The sequence below is a fragment of the Verticillium dahliae genome, genomic scaffold (genome assembly GCF_000150675.1).
Source record: "Verticillium dahliae VdLs.17 supercont1.2 genomic scaffold, whole genome shotgun sequence".
Classification (NCBI taxonomy): domain Eukaryota; kingdom Fungi; phylum Ascomycota; class Sordariomycetes; order Glomerellales; family Plectosphaerellaceae; genus Verticillium; species Verticillium dahliae.
In genome coordinates this window covers 2,300,565-2,313,507 of record NW_009276916.1, presented here as the reverse complement: position 1 = coordinate 2,313,507, position 12,943 = coordinate 2,300,565, and the positions used below count along the sequence as shown (strand labels likewise).

The 12,943-nt window shown below is 55.5% G+C and overlaps 2 protein-coding genes across 2 annotated transcripts; one reads left to right on the top strand and one right to left on the bottom strand.

Moving 5' to 3' along the window:
- Window positions 1–8,905: 8,905 nt before the first annotated feature.
- On the top strand, window positions 8,906–10,252 carry VDAG_01568 (uncharacterized protein; the record flags this gene model as incomplete). The annotated part of the gene is made up of 3 exons (XM_009650454.1): window positions 8,906–9,225; window positions 9,399–10,084; window positions 10,182–10,252. The coding sequence occupies 3 exons, from the start codon at window positions 8,906–8,908 to the stop codon at window positions 10,250–10,252; spliced, it is 1,077 nt and encodes a 358-aa protein (XP_009648749.1).
- A 385-nt stretch (window positions 10,253–10,637) lies between these two features.
- On the bottom strand, window positions 10,638–11,764 carry VDAG_01567 (uncharacterized protein; the record flags this gene model as incomplete). Its single annotated transcript, XM_009650453.1, has 2 exons — window positions 10,638–10,673; window positions 10,745–11,764. 2 exons carry the CDS (start codon window positions 11,762–11,764, stop codon window positions 10,638–10,640), a joined length of 1,056 nt encoding a protein of 351 aa, XP_009648748.1.
- Window positions 11,765–12,943: the final 1,179 nt, after the last annotated feature.

Genomic DNA, 12,943 nt, shown 5'->3' with positions numbered 1-12,943 from the left:
TTCGGTTGGCAGGCGGTTGACGTTGTGGGTGATGGATGGATCGGTGGATGGATGGAGAGAGGGAGACAAGGCAGCTTGAGGACCCTGCGGCTAGGTAGTGAGCGGGAGGCGCTTTGGTATATAACGATCTGCCAGAACATCGACCAGACTTCGTGCCAGGTGCAGCGGCCGATCCAATTCAGGCACACAACACACAGCAGCCCACGAGAGATGAGGCAGAGCTGGGCTAAGTGATTTGAATTCAGGTACCTTCCTTGCAACTTTTTCCGCAGCTGGTATGAACTCGTCCAGTGGTGTGCGGCAGTTTGGTTGGAAGGTTGAGTTGAAACGAAGCGAACGTGCTCCATTCGAGGCAGCAAGACCAGGGGCCCGGTACGTACTCTGCCAGGTAGCTAGCTGCCCTGCCGCCCTCGGGTCTGTGGCGGGAGTCTGTTTTAGGCACGTTCAGGCGTCAAGGGGGCGACGGACCACGGATAGATGTGCACCGTGCCACACAGTGCCTGGACGCCAGCAAGTACATGGGCACCAATTACCTGTGTAGAGACTTACTTTGCTCGAAGAGTGGACTGGTCTCAAGGCTCTCTCTGGCTCCAGCTCTTTCTCCACTTGACGATCGCCAGTTGGCAGGCAGGTACGTATCACAGTCATGGCCAACCCTGTCTCTCCTTTCTGGGGACTGAATTCCAGAGAGTGGGAGTCAGCAGGAGGCAGGGGCTGCCCCCCCCCGGGAGCGCCTTCCATTTATTTTCCAGAAGGGATGTGCACATGGGCAGGCACGGTCAATGCAAGGACGCCAGATCCTGGCCACTTCTCCTTTTCCCTCTCCACTGTCCGCCCAGAACATATTTTCTTCCCTTGCTTGCCGGCAGAGGAGCATGACTATTGTTTCTATTCTGCTATTGCATTTGAAAGCGCATCACGATCCTCTATAGCGTCGTCAGCCATGTTTGTTTACGTGTTTCTGACCGAGTTCTCCATCAATCGTAAGCCACACTGTCCTCTGAACGTTTACTGCCTTTCCACAGTCTCGTCCAACATCGGGCTATTTCCTCCATCCCCACTCTGTGGACACTGACCAAGTTGCAGGCTGAGACATCAATTAGCTTGTCCATGGCCCACCTTGCCTAATTCAAGATGGACCGGCTTTGGCCGTGATGACAGCCCTCCTCATTCACGTCATGCTCATTTCCCACCCCGTCGGTCACTGGTCATGGGGCTCTGGACTCTGGGTATTGAGAGATCTAAGATCTGCTGAGCAGTGCTGTTCGAGGGCTGAACGACAAGGCCGCCCACTACGTCCTTTTTGAGCCTGTGCCCAGCGATCCGTCAAATGAACGAGTCTCTAAATACCGACGGCGCCCAGGTACATCCAGCATTGATTCGACGTCTTCGGATCACCATCACGCTCAACAAGCGCGAGTGCTTTCCTGCTGTGTTCTCAGACGGCGCCATACTGGAAGCTGGCCTTTCGCAAAGATACTGTCGGAAGAACGTCCCTGCGTTGTTTCGACTCCCTTTCTCGATCGAGAACAAGCCGAGCCACTGTTTATTCTCGACATTTCCAATTCGTCGTCGGGACACGGCTGTCATGTTTGGGCTGCCTGGGTCCGCTCCCTTTCAGCACACCACTGTCTCTAGACTTCTGGGTGCTCGGATAAACTGAATTCGGGCTTCTCCCTCGCCGTGCATCATAAGCTTGCTAAGCCTGTCGGAACAAGGCACGCAATGCTCCGTCAATAGTCTTCCCTTTCCGTCACTCTATCGCCAGTGCGTGTACCGATCGATGTTGGCTACTGCCACACGCGAACCGATCACCTCGAGCAGGCCGAGCAGGCAACAGACTCCGCATGTTGTGGTACTCCCTCACCGTGCACTCTACATGGCACCTGCAGCATGCCAGGGGTGGTCGTGGAAGGAACGGGTCTTCTGGAAGACGATGCTTGGGCCACTGAGGCTGCTAACCCTCCCACCACTATCCCAGGCCCGTGACAGGCCAAGCTTCCATGGTTTCCGACGGCCTGGCTCATATTGTCCTAACCTCCGCACACCTGGCAGGTTACCCAGCGGAGTTTATGCTGCCCGCTCTGTACTTGTTGCCTATGGCGCTTTCCGCAATCCACTTGAAGTCTCAAGTTCGCAGGGCAATGAGAGGTCATCACAGCCATGGCTGCAGTTGCGTGACATGCGCTCTCGTCCCTTGACATAGAACGCACACTGTTCACGAGAGAATCCGGCTCACATCACAGAGAGATCAGCCGCCAACGTCTGTGACAATACAATCTAGGGGGGAAGGGGGTGGGTGTCCGTTACGCCACCACTCTCTACCCTTGTGAGGTGAGGGTGGCCTCCAACAAACAGCTGCGTGGCCCATGCATAAAGGGCGGAAATGAGACTAACCTCGAGGGGAAGGCTTCCAGAAGTACACTAGAAGTAGGTGAAGCAAAAGAATGCAGGGATGTCACCATCCTCACATTTGTTCCATCAAAAGGGGCGTGCTTGGAATCATCGCCCAAGGGCAAAAGCTGATCCGAGCGAGGTTACCAAGTCCCCCCTTCTGACAATCCTTCCAGAAGGTCTTCAAGTTGTGGAATGGAAGGAAGGCCGAAAAAAAACGGCGACCCGGAACAGAGGTTCTCTCCACCTCTTAGCACACGCAGGAATGACACGGACGATTCTTGCCCACTCCAGCCGAAGGTCTGTGTCATGCAACTCGCGACCGAATTGGGTGTCGCACGAGCACATGGGTGTCCCAATGCGATCATGAATTATCGTATTCGTCAGGGACTCGTGGTTCTGTACCAGAGCATGAATGAGCCACCTCAGCTGTAGGGGAGACGTTGCATGAATTGCTGTTGACAATTCAATTCAGCGGGTGCGAGGCCCAGTTCATGGCAGCACGACACGCATAACCATGCCATGTGGACGCGCCATGACGGCCTCTGAGGCAGCCTGCATCCTCCAGGGTTTGGTTTTTGACAAAATTGGTCTCCTCCTGTACGCCATATGACGCTGCGATACAACCACTCTGCAGTCCACCGCAACTCGTGATGCATGGGCCATCTGCCGGTCAAGGTTAGTACTGCCGTCTCCATCTTAGGCAAATGAGATCGGCCGTCTGTGCAGCACACTTTGCGCGTCTCCGAACCCCCTCATTACGGCCCCTCCCCCCTCGACAAGGAGCCATACTTACCATGTACATGGTAGACAACGACTTGCCCTCAAGAGAGCACCATGTAATCTTTGAAAGCATCCACCACACCATACCGGAGACGCGTAGCCCACAATCGGCATCGCCGGTCGCAAGCTTTCTCTTGCGCGCGACTGCTGCGCTTTGGGCTAGTCCATCCCAAGTCTGTATCTGTATCGCATTGAGCAACAAGGTGTCGAGAAAAGCACGAAGACGACACCAGCATTCGCGCGCGTGGTCAAGAATATGCAGGTATGTTTCAGGCCAGAGGACGGCCTTGGTGGATGCCGCAATCCCAGTGGCTCCAAGCTTCTCGCCTACCTACCTAAGGTACCTTGCCGACCACAAGCGAAGCTGACAGACTTGTGAGTGATCCCCAAGGTTCCGCTAGATGTCCAGCATATGCTGACCATGTTACTTCCTGGGAAACAAACCCCCGAGCCAGTGTACAGTGCCAAGGGGAATCAGGTGGAGACTGTGTGCATCAGCTGAAGGCTAGCCCAGGCCAGTGGCTTGACTGTAGGCGTTTGGATGCTGTGGCGCGACCCCTGTTCCCTGGTTTTTTGACCACGGAATGTCTGTCTAGTACAGGTGGAGGGGGACTATGTGGTTGATGATTCCAACCTCCATTTCTCTGTGGTTTACCAAATGTTTGCTATTTTGGTTTGCTCCACGTGAACTCATCTCCCCGTGCTGACTAAAGAAAGATACATGCTATTGGCTTTTCAGTTGGCATAGTTGGAACGGCGTCATGTCCGTTACTGGAGAATGAAACCCTTGTCGTCGTTTTTAGGGGTTGGTCCCAGCAGGGTGGAAAGGAAAAGAAAAGAAAGCAGGGTGGATGGGTCTGCAAGGCCTGTGCTGCGGTCAACCTCATGAATGCGATCAGAGGCTTCTTGAAGTTCTGACGACTCGCTGCTCACTAGAAGCTGAAAGATATCGGGGTGCTCTCTATATAGATAGCGTGGCCAACAGGAACCGTCCCGTACCTGGCGCCAGGATGTAGACCCCCCTTCCTCCTACTGCTCGCCCCGCTCCGCATCTTCCCACTGACCGGTCATTATCCAGTGAGCATGCGCAATCTTGCTTGCATGGCGCATATTTGATGCAAGAGAGAGCCCTTCTTCGTATATCGAGCTTGATCAGACACGCTTGTCTAGGTACGTGAGGAGCTCTGGTGCCTTCATCAACTCTAATGACAATGCGTTGGAAATGCGATGTTGATGGGTTCATTGGCCAGCCAGACGAAGACGTTTCTTCAGGAAGTCAGCGTTAGTCAGGGCAAGACATCATCCTTGGATAAACACTCCTCGCTGCCCTCAACACCCGCATACTTCAATCTGATGCCGCCATCAATCTTATCTTATTCTAAATGCCGGCGGTTCTGGTGGCCCACGGACTGCAGCCAGCCCCATTGTGGTGGGGTAGTTTCTATAGGGCGATTCGGGCACTTGAACCCAGAGCTGCTTACCTGACAAGCCTGATAAATGGCTGTTGATCAACATCGTCTGTGTACTTCCTACCTAAAGCAAGCATCACAATCGCGATTGCTGCCTTATTTGCCACGCTTGTGACCTCAGATCCACACAGAAAAGGGGACGACACCCACTTGCCACAGTGCTCACCCGTAACGTCTCCGATCACATGATCCATCCGTGTTGCACCTCACTGGCACTCGAGTCATGGCAGGGGGCCCATTTACCAGAAACAAAAGTGCAACAGCTCGACTTGATCATCGGGGTAGGACGCGAGAGAGAGCGACTCCACTTCCTTTTGGAGGTAGTTGAAACATGGGTTGTATTCCTGATATCCGTCCGATGGTTTCTACGGTGAAGCTGCGGAATTGGATACCGGTTTCACCATGAGATCCGGCCACCCGGCGGAGAAAGGGTCTCCCCTTCCTTGTTTCTGAATCTCACTCTCTCCCAGAGTGGCCATGTACGCGGTATCATCTGAAGCTTTTTCTGTGATCGCGACCAAGCTCGATGCGCCACCACGACGCAACGGCTGGAGCCCGACTCTGCGACGGCGAACCCCCTGGGGTTGCTGGACAGCAAGGTCAAGGCCACGGCATCCCGCCCGTAACAAGGAGTGATCCGAATGAGAGTCACGGGTCAAGGCTTGGCTCGTTGGAATATTTGCAGGCGTGGAGTGCTTTTGGGTCGGAACAAAGATGACGCCCGTCTGTGACCTTAAACATCTACGACGTCAAGCACAGGTCACACTCATGTCGCGAAGGGGTACCGTAGCTCGTGGCGGGAGGAAGAGATACACACCACAGTCAATCAACACTTGGATCTACAGCTGGCCTGCTCGCTGGACCGAACGTGGCCGAGGGCTTGGGACGGCTTCGAGGATCCTCACTGAAGCGATGGACAGCTCGCGGTCCACGATCGTGCACACACCGAGCGATCAGCCAACTCCTGGAAGAGGATCGGCTACTGACTCTCGTCCGAAGCATTGTAAGTCATGGCGCCCTCCGAGGCAGGATTCGAGTGCCAGCGCGCAGAACCCTGAACGTCTCAAGTAAAGGCACTGTTGGGTGAAAGAGAAGGGAACCCCCGGCCAGTCGTTGCCAAGCTGCTCCGAAAACCGACGGCATCGCGTCAACATGAATCAAGCCGGCCAATTCCACCGTTCCACCCTGATCGGTAGGGGTCCCGTCGATGCGAAAGGGTCGCTACACCTGGCGAGAGCTCCGCACCCTTGACTCTCAGGGATCACGATGCCGTGGCCCAAGTGTCCGAATGGCCCTACCGTTTCCCCCGACCTTAAGAATTCTCCGAGGGCACGTTGGCACAGGTAGAGAGAGAGAGGCACGGGCTTCCGGGGCTGGGATGTCACCCTGACTAAGGCGACTTGACGGGTCGGTGTCACGGCTTTGAGGCTCTCTCTCTACGTACAATCCAGATGCTCGTCCCCTCGGTCCGGGATGGCCATCGAGGTTCAACCTCCCGTCTGCTGAGCGATACGGGGCGGTGTTGTGGTCAATGGGATGCGGGGGACGATTTGGTGTGACCTGCCCGCCCCCGGAAGACTGGCACTTCTCACCGGTCGAGCCAAGCATCCGAGCAGCATGTCCCAGAGACCCAGACTGACGCGACAGGGGAGACATGTCGACTAATCTAGATATCGACGCTATCGACGCTAAAAGGCGGAGGTTGTCCCCCGGCTCGCCATCCGCAGATGTCGACATGGGTCAGGACGCCTTGATTTGTCCAAGTCAGTCAGCAAGAGACGCAGCTTGCAACGTTGGTCACACACATCCTTCGCTGCTGTCCATTGGGGAGAGAAGCCGTGTCCAGGATATCGAGAGGGGGCATGGAGCTCCCAGAAGTCGGGTCTGGATCTTTCAAGGTTGTTGCTGCTGTTGCGACACGAGCTGCACCTGGACGCCCTTGACACCCCCATGGCACAACTGAGATGGCTTGGCGTTGGCAGACGAAGCTGCAGTCGTCATGAGGGCCGTTTAATCGCAGCGCCACACGGTCGCATTCGTCTTCTCGGTCTCTGCTGTAGAGGAGACCTCCAACGTCAGAGGCAGCTTCTCGGTCAACACGCTGAGCCAGGCGGTGAACGAAAGAAGGCCCCCAGGCTTTTCGGGTTGTCTGGTTCCATGGCCGCGGAGCGCATGTGCGCATGTGATATCGTCATCTGACTTGACCGGGCAACATTGGTCGTCTATGCCTGGTGGAAAGGGGGCCCAGACGACACCAAAAGAAATGTGTGTTCGTTTGGTGGCGCTGGCACTGATACCCGTTGCAGATACCTAACTCCAGGATCCATTCGCTCTAGCCGAGCAGAAACCACCCACCCCACGCGTCACGGAGAAAAGAACCCTGCCAGCCGACGTGGAGGTCCGCCAGCGAACGACTGGCAAGCCTGGCGGAGCACCGTCCGTGCAAAACCCCGAACATGTCTTCCTGGAATCCGCGTCTCCAGTTCCGTGGGTTGTTTTATTTTCTTGTTCTGACATGCCACTTGCTCGCTTGATCTACGTTGCAGGGCCGATCCTCTTCAGTTCTGCTTTCCAACTGAGATCCCGGATTGACCGCATCCCCAAGCAGCCTGTGGTTGAGGAGAGGTTGACTGTGATGGAATCGTTCAAGTTCTTCATTCCTACCGATTGTCTCCCCCCGCCCCCCAATCTCTTACGTGTTGGTCGTGGACGGTACGCCGCCTTTGATTGCCAGCGAGCCAGGTTGGCACACGGCAATTCGCGCAAAGTCAATCTCGCAGGACTGGTTTGTGCTTTGCGTGTATACCATGTGAGATCTGACCGGAGAATTTGATCCAACCCATGCTGCCGCCTGATCAAGCCCGCTGCCACTGGCTCAAGCGCAGCCCGTCCCTTGGTAGAACCAGTCTCGTAGGTGGGGTGGCCAATGGCCAGTTCTTGGGAACCGTGGTGCGCGCGACATGGTGTGACCTCGTGGTCCCGCAGGGCTCCCAGATTGTGCCTTGACGACGGTCCCCTCTTTCCCCCGCGCAGGGACTATCTGTCACCAAGGACTCGGCACACTCCGATTCGCAGCCGGCGGTAGAGATCGGCCGTGTCTCTGAGAGAGAAAAGTTGTTTGATAGCGGCACGAGCAGAAAGGGGGGGGGGGGGGCGGAGGCGGCACGATCCTTCACATATTTTCTCCGATGATAGTCGGGTGACCACGGCGCTGCTGGCTGGCGTCTTGGTGTGTGATGATAAATCTCAAGCCACAGGACGGCTGGCGCCGTGATCAGGACGACAGAGGGACCCTGTTCCTATCGTGCGGCATGTCATCGCCCTACCTGTCGTCAGTGGTGGGGGCGGGCTTCATGGCGATCGTAGGGTGGTCCGCAAGCTGGGCACACGAAGGGGGAGGTAGGAGCAGGGATACCGGGGCATCATGTTGGAGAAGGCAAGGCTGATTGACTGGCCACCTTGGCGCATGCTGCATACTTTCTTCTACGAGTTATTGGCCCCGTCTATAGCCCGGAAGCGGACTGCAGCTCCGACGGTGAACCAGAACGACATGGCTATGCTGACAGGGCCGGTCGTCTGTTATGTCGAATAAACCATTGCGGAGAGGGTCAAAGGAGGAGGAGGGGGTGGGAGGCGAGACAAACTCAGAGCAAGTGTCAAGAGGCTCTTCTCAGCCTTCCTCAACAAACATGGACGTCAAAGTCATAAATATCTCGCTATCCCACGACGTAACATTCCCTTAATCTTCCAACATCTTGGAGCATTCACGAATTTTGCAAACTCCCCTGGCGTATAAGCGAAGTCCCGGTGCCGTTGCTGAGCGGGTCGTTATCAGACACTCATTCACCGCGACACGCGCATCGTCTTCACTGGAGTGACGCGACCAACTGTGCAACTGACATTCCATCACATTGTCCGCACGGCATCTCGCCCCCCCAACGACCATATACCTTTGATTTGGATGGGATAGACATTCACCAAGAAGCATGAATCAATGGGATCCCGCATTCACCTCGGACTATCAATTTCTGTTCCTATAAAGACGGCCTACATGAGGACCTTTTTCTCACACCGCACACCAAGCTTCACGATCCATGGAAAGAACCCAACTCAGACTTCCTTCTGCTCGACGATTACTCCTTGAGACATTGAACAAAACAACCAAATCTTCTTCACGCTGTCTCACATTCGCCTCGTAAACTAGCAAATCATCAGCACTGGACCCTTAGCGAACACCGTCCCCACACTATACAATCGCCATGTCTGAGAAGGAGAAGACGCAGACCGTCATCGGTGCGGACATCACCCATGGTGCTGTCATCGACATTGGAGGTTCGGCCATGGGCGCTGCGATCCTGACTCGTCTTCGTGACGCCCTCTACGACACCCCTGAAGGAAGCCCCATCGTTCTTCCCGATGAGCTCCTGTACGATGACAAGGGGCTCGCCATCTGGGCCGAGATCATTTTCACGCCTGAGAACTATCAAGCCACCGACGAGATGAAACTTTTCGAGGCCAACAGTCCTGAGATTGCCAAACATATCCCGGAGGAATCTGTCATGGTCGATCTGGGTGCTGGGTACGTTCTTCCCCCCTTTTCCCGACTGAGTCTTCATTGTCTTTTCTCGTTCTCGTGTCCACACACCGCCGCAGGATTCAAGATGCTTCCAAGACCTTCGGTCTTTAATGCTTCAGAAACCCTAAATCAAAGCCCCAGCGCCGTTGCATACAAAACAAACTGACATGATACAGCGACCTCCGCAAAGTTGGCATCCTCCTGGCCGAGCTTGAGCAACGCGAGTCCAAGACGACCTACCTCGCTCTAGACATCTCCCAGGCCTCTCTTTCGTTCAATCTTGAGACGCTGTCAACCAAGCACTCACGCGTCCTGACCGCCGGCCTTTGGGGCGACTTCTCTGCAGGCTATGCATTTGTCGCCGCCCTTCCGCCCTCCACACCACGCGTACTCCTCTCTCTTGGTTCCGTCCTCTTCAACGACGAGTTTCAGACAGCCCTCACCTCTCTCCAGAAGTGGGCCTCTCTGCTGCAGGAATCGGATATCATTCTTGCCGGCATGGATGGACACACCCTCGCCGACCATCGCGACAAGATCTGGGCTGCCTACCACGCCCACGAGGACCTCTTTGCCCGATTCTGGGCCAACGGATTTGAGCACGCGAACCGCCTGCTTGGTGGCGATATCCTCAAGCCTGACGATTGGGATACATGTGCGGAGCTTGATGAGGAGCAATGCCGCCACCGTTTCTTCTTCCGCGCCCGCCGTGATATTGACATTGGCGAGGGTCGGATGTTACACTCGGGGTGCGAGATGGACTGGTTCGATGCGCACAAGAATGGCGTCGAAAGGGTCCGCCAGCTTTGCGGCCTTGCCAATTTGGAGGTCCTCAAGGTCTGGAAGGCCCCTGGCTCGGAGATGTGTATGTGAACCCCTTGCCCCCCAACACCCTCTTCAGATCAATACTATGACACCCTGGTCTCGATTGATAGACTGTCCGGAATGCTGACATGACACAGACCAGTACCTGCTCCGGAAGAAAGGCCGAGCGGGCTCACCTGCTGACTCTGCCATCAGTGACATGCAGTAGTCCTTTGGGCTATTCCAAGCTGCTGACGACGAGCTACCGGTCGGGGAATGAATCGGAGGTGGCGGTATCTGGGAAGAAATGTTGAGGAAAACCGTAGACACGCTTCAGATTATCAGCCCCCGGTCTCGGATCATGACCACACGACGACGATCTCTCCCAGGAGAGTATATAGGTATAGAAGAGGCTCTTGAACAGAGTCAAGACCGGGATCAATGAGAATGAGACTCAATCCAAAAAGCCTCATGAGACCTTCGGAGGAAGTAGATTCAGATGAGGCAGAGGATGCCTTCTTCCTCGGTGACCCGTGCCACCATTGTTTCCCACCATGGAGATCGCAAGGCGATACTCTCGGGTATCTCGACATCATCGTCAACTATCTCATCTTTCATCCAATCTCGAATGCGTTGTAACGCCTCATACGCTGGAGGGACGCTCTGTTTAGGCGTCTTTAGCTACTATCCCACGGCGGCATGTCAGATTATCTACACTTACCGATCGGCAAGATGTTCGTATCACCGACTGAAACCAGCCTTCAGCACAGAGCTTGTGATCAGGGTGCACAGCCAGAAGCCCCAGCAGGAATACAGGGAAGAAAGGGGCCTGAGCAGTGAATAGCGGTCCTGAGGTCGGCATGCGCCTGATGCAAGCTGCAAGGTATGTCATTTGTTTAACAACGTCTGGATGCGAACGTGGTAGTCGCGATAGTCGACAGTGCAGATAGATAATGGCTGCCAGCCGCCAAGCTTCTGCGGTAAGGTCGGTCATGCTGGCCTTGTTCGTGACAATGCCTTGAGGGTTAAGCTGCAGGTCGCAGTTACGGAGGAGCGCCTCTACAGAGCTGTGGCTTTCGCGATTCAATTCGGACCACTGACGGAATTCATTGAGTTCCTCAGCAACGGCATCGGCCCCGACCGGGAGGACGATGGACTCTGGCTCTTCCTCGATCAGGGCAGCAAGGTGAGTGATGAGGGCAAACCTATGCAGAAGCCGAGGCGCACAGCCGCAAGCCCCGTGGATTTTGCGGCTGTTCTCCTCCGTACTTTGCAGAAGGAGCCACTGGAAGTGCGTGCTGTCCGAGCTAGCCTTGTTCAAGCGCGTCATGGGGAGGGCAAGGACCACAGCTCGACTGGTGATGACAGTGTTGGCGACTCGGGCATCGGAGGGCTGTACGTTGTTGACGTGCCAGTATCGGTGACCGGGGTCAGTAACATCAAGCACCTTGCATGCAACCTGGGCGCCTTCCAGCCATCTGGGAACCTCCTTTTTGGAGCGTCGACGTTCAGGCGATACGACGTCTAGCATATTCAGCAGAGCGATGGCTGCGACTATGCTCTCGCCGCCGCCGGGTCTCTGCTCTGCCTCTTCTCGCAAGTCTTTCGTCAGAAGTCCTACGGCAGCATTATAATGTGCATTAGACCGTTGCCTCACACGCTCATCAGGCAAGTAGTCGAGAACGTAGGTCCCGGCAAGTGCTAACATGGCGTGAAGCACAGCCTGGCTTCTGGGAGCCATCTGGATAATATTGACGAGCCAGCAATTGGTGGCATCCAAAATTGCTCTCCCGGAACACCATGCATTGCGATCTGAACCACTCTTAGACCTGGTTTCCTGAGCTTGGTGTGACATTTCAGGACTTACAAAAGACGAAAAATTGCCAGTCGGCCGGGCTCAGTTTCAAGTCTTGGCCAAAGTCATGGGGTAGCCGTTGAATGTGCTCCTCAAGCAAGGATGGCGGATCTACTGCAGCGGTTCGAAGCACTGGTTTGAATGTTGTTGGTGCATATGATTTAGGGGTAGGCTTTGCCAAAGCATGCGGCGCCACGGTGGGAAGTCGTGGTTGGCATGCTAGCCCGAGCCCGCGTCGATGAAGGCTTAGGCGGCCTTGTGACGCCTGGCGAGCACCGTTGCTGGTCCGAGTGGACAGGGTCCGAGGCGGAGAACGAAGCCGCATGCCGTGGAAGCGACACTTGATATATCCGTTGACCTCGCCATTTTCTAGGGTGCGTGGTCTGCTCAAGGCTGGAATCCTCTCGACAGCATTATCCTGAAAAGGATTCAACAGATCTCGGGCGGCCCGGCGCGTGTCTTTGGATGGTAGACTGGACTCAAAGGCAACGACTCCTTCGAGGGCTGCCGGGAGGACCGCCTTTCGTGCAGGATCCCCAAACTGAATGGACGAGCCGTTGGTCGCGATCCAAGGGTGAGACGCAGGGCGATCTGAACGATGTCAGTGTTGAGACTCGGCCCTCGGGTCTGTTCAAGCATATTGCTTGTGCGGTGATCACCGAGAGGATCGGTCAAGGAGAAACAGGGAACAGGGCTTGTTGACGGGCAGCATGACGTGCACCTACGGGCAAAGTGGCCAAACGGCACATGGCTGACAAGAAAGAACGGCTCAGGAAGAGATGCTCCAGAAAAGGCGGGATGAGGCACCGACCCAGCTATCTGGGACGTCTGACTGGGATGTGTACATGTAGCTGGGGCTGGGGCCTGCCAAAAGACTGAGTCAGAAGCTTGGAAGTCGTCGAAGGCGGGAAAGAAGGGATCGAAATCTCGTGAGTCCTCCGAGTCAAGGCTGATCTCGGTCCCAAGTCCATGACGGTGCATGACTTGACGAGTCGGAATCGCCGAGCTCGAGACATGGTCCCCTATTGCAAGGGAGGGCGAAGTCGACAGAGAAGAGCGGGTGAC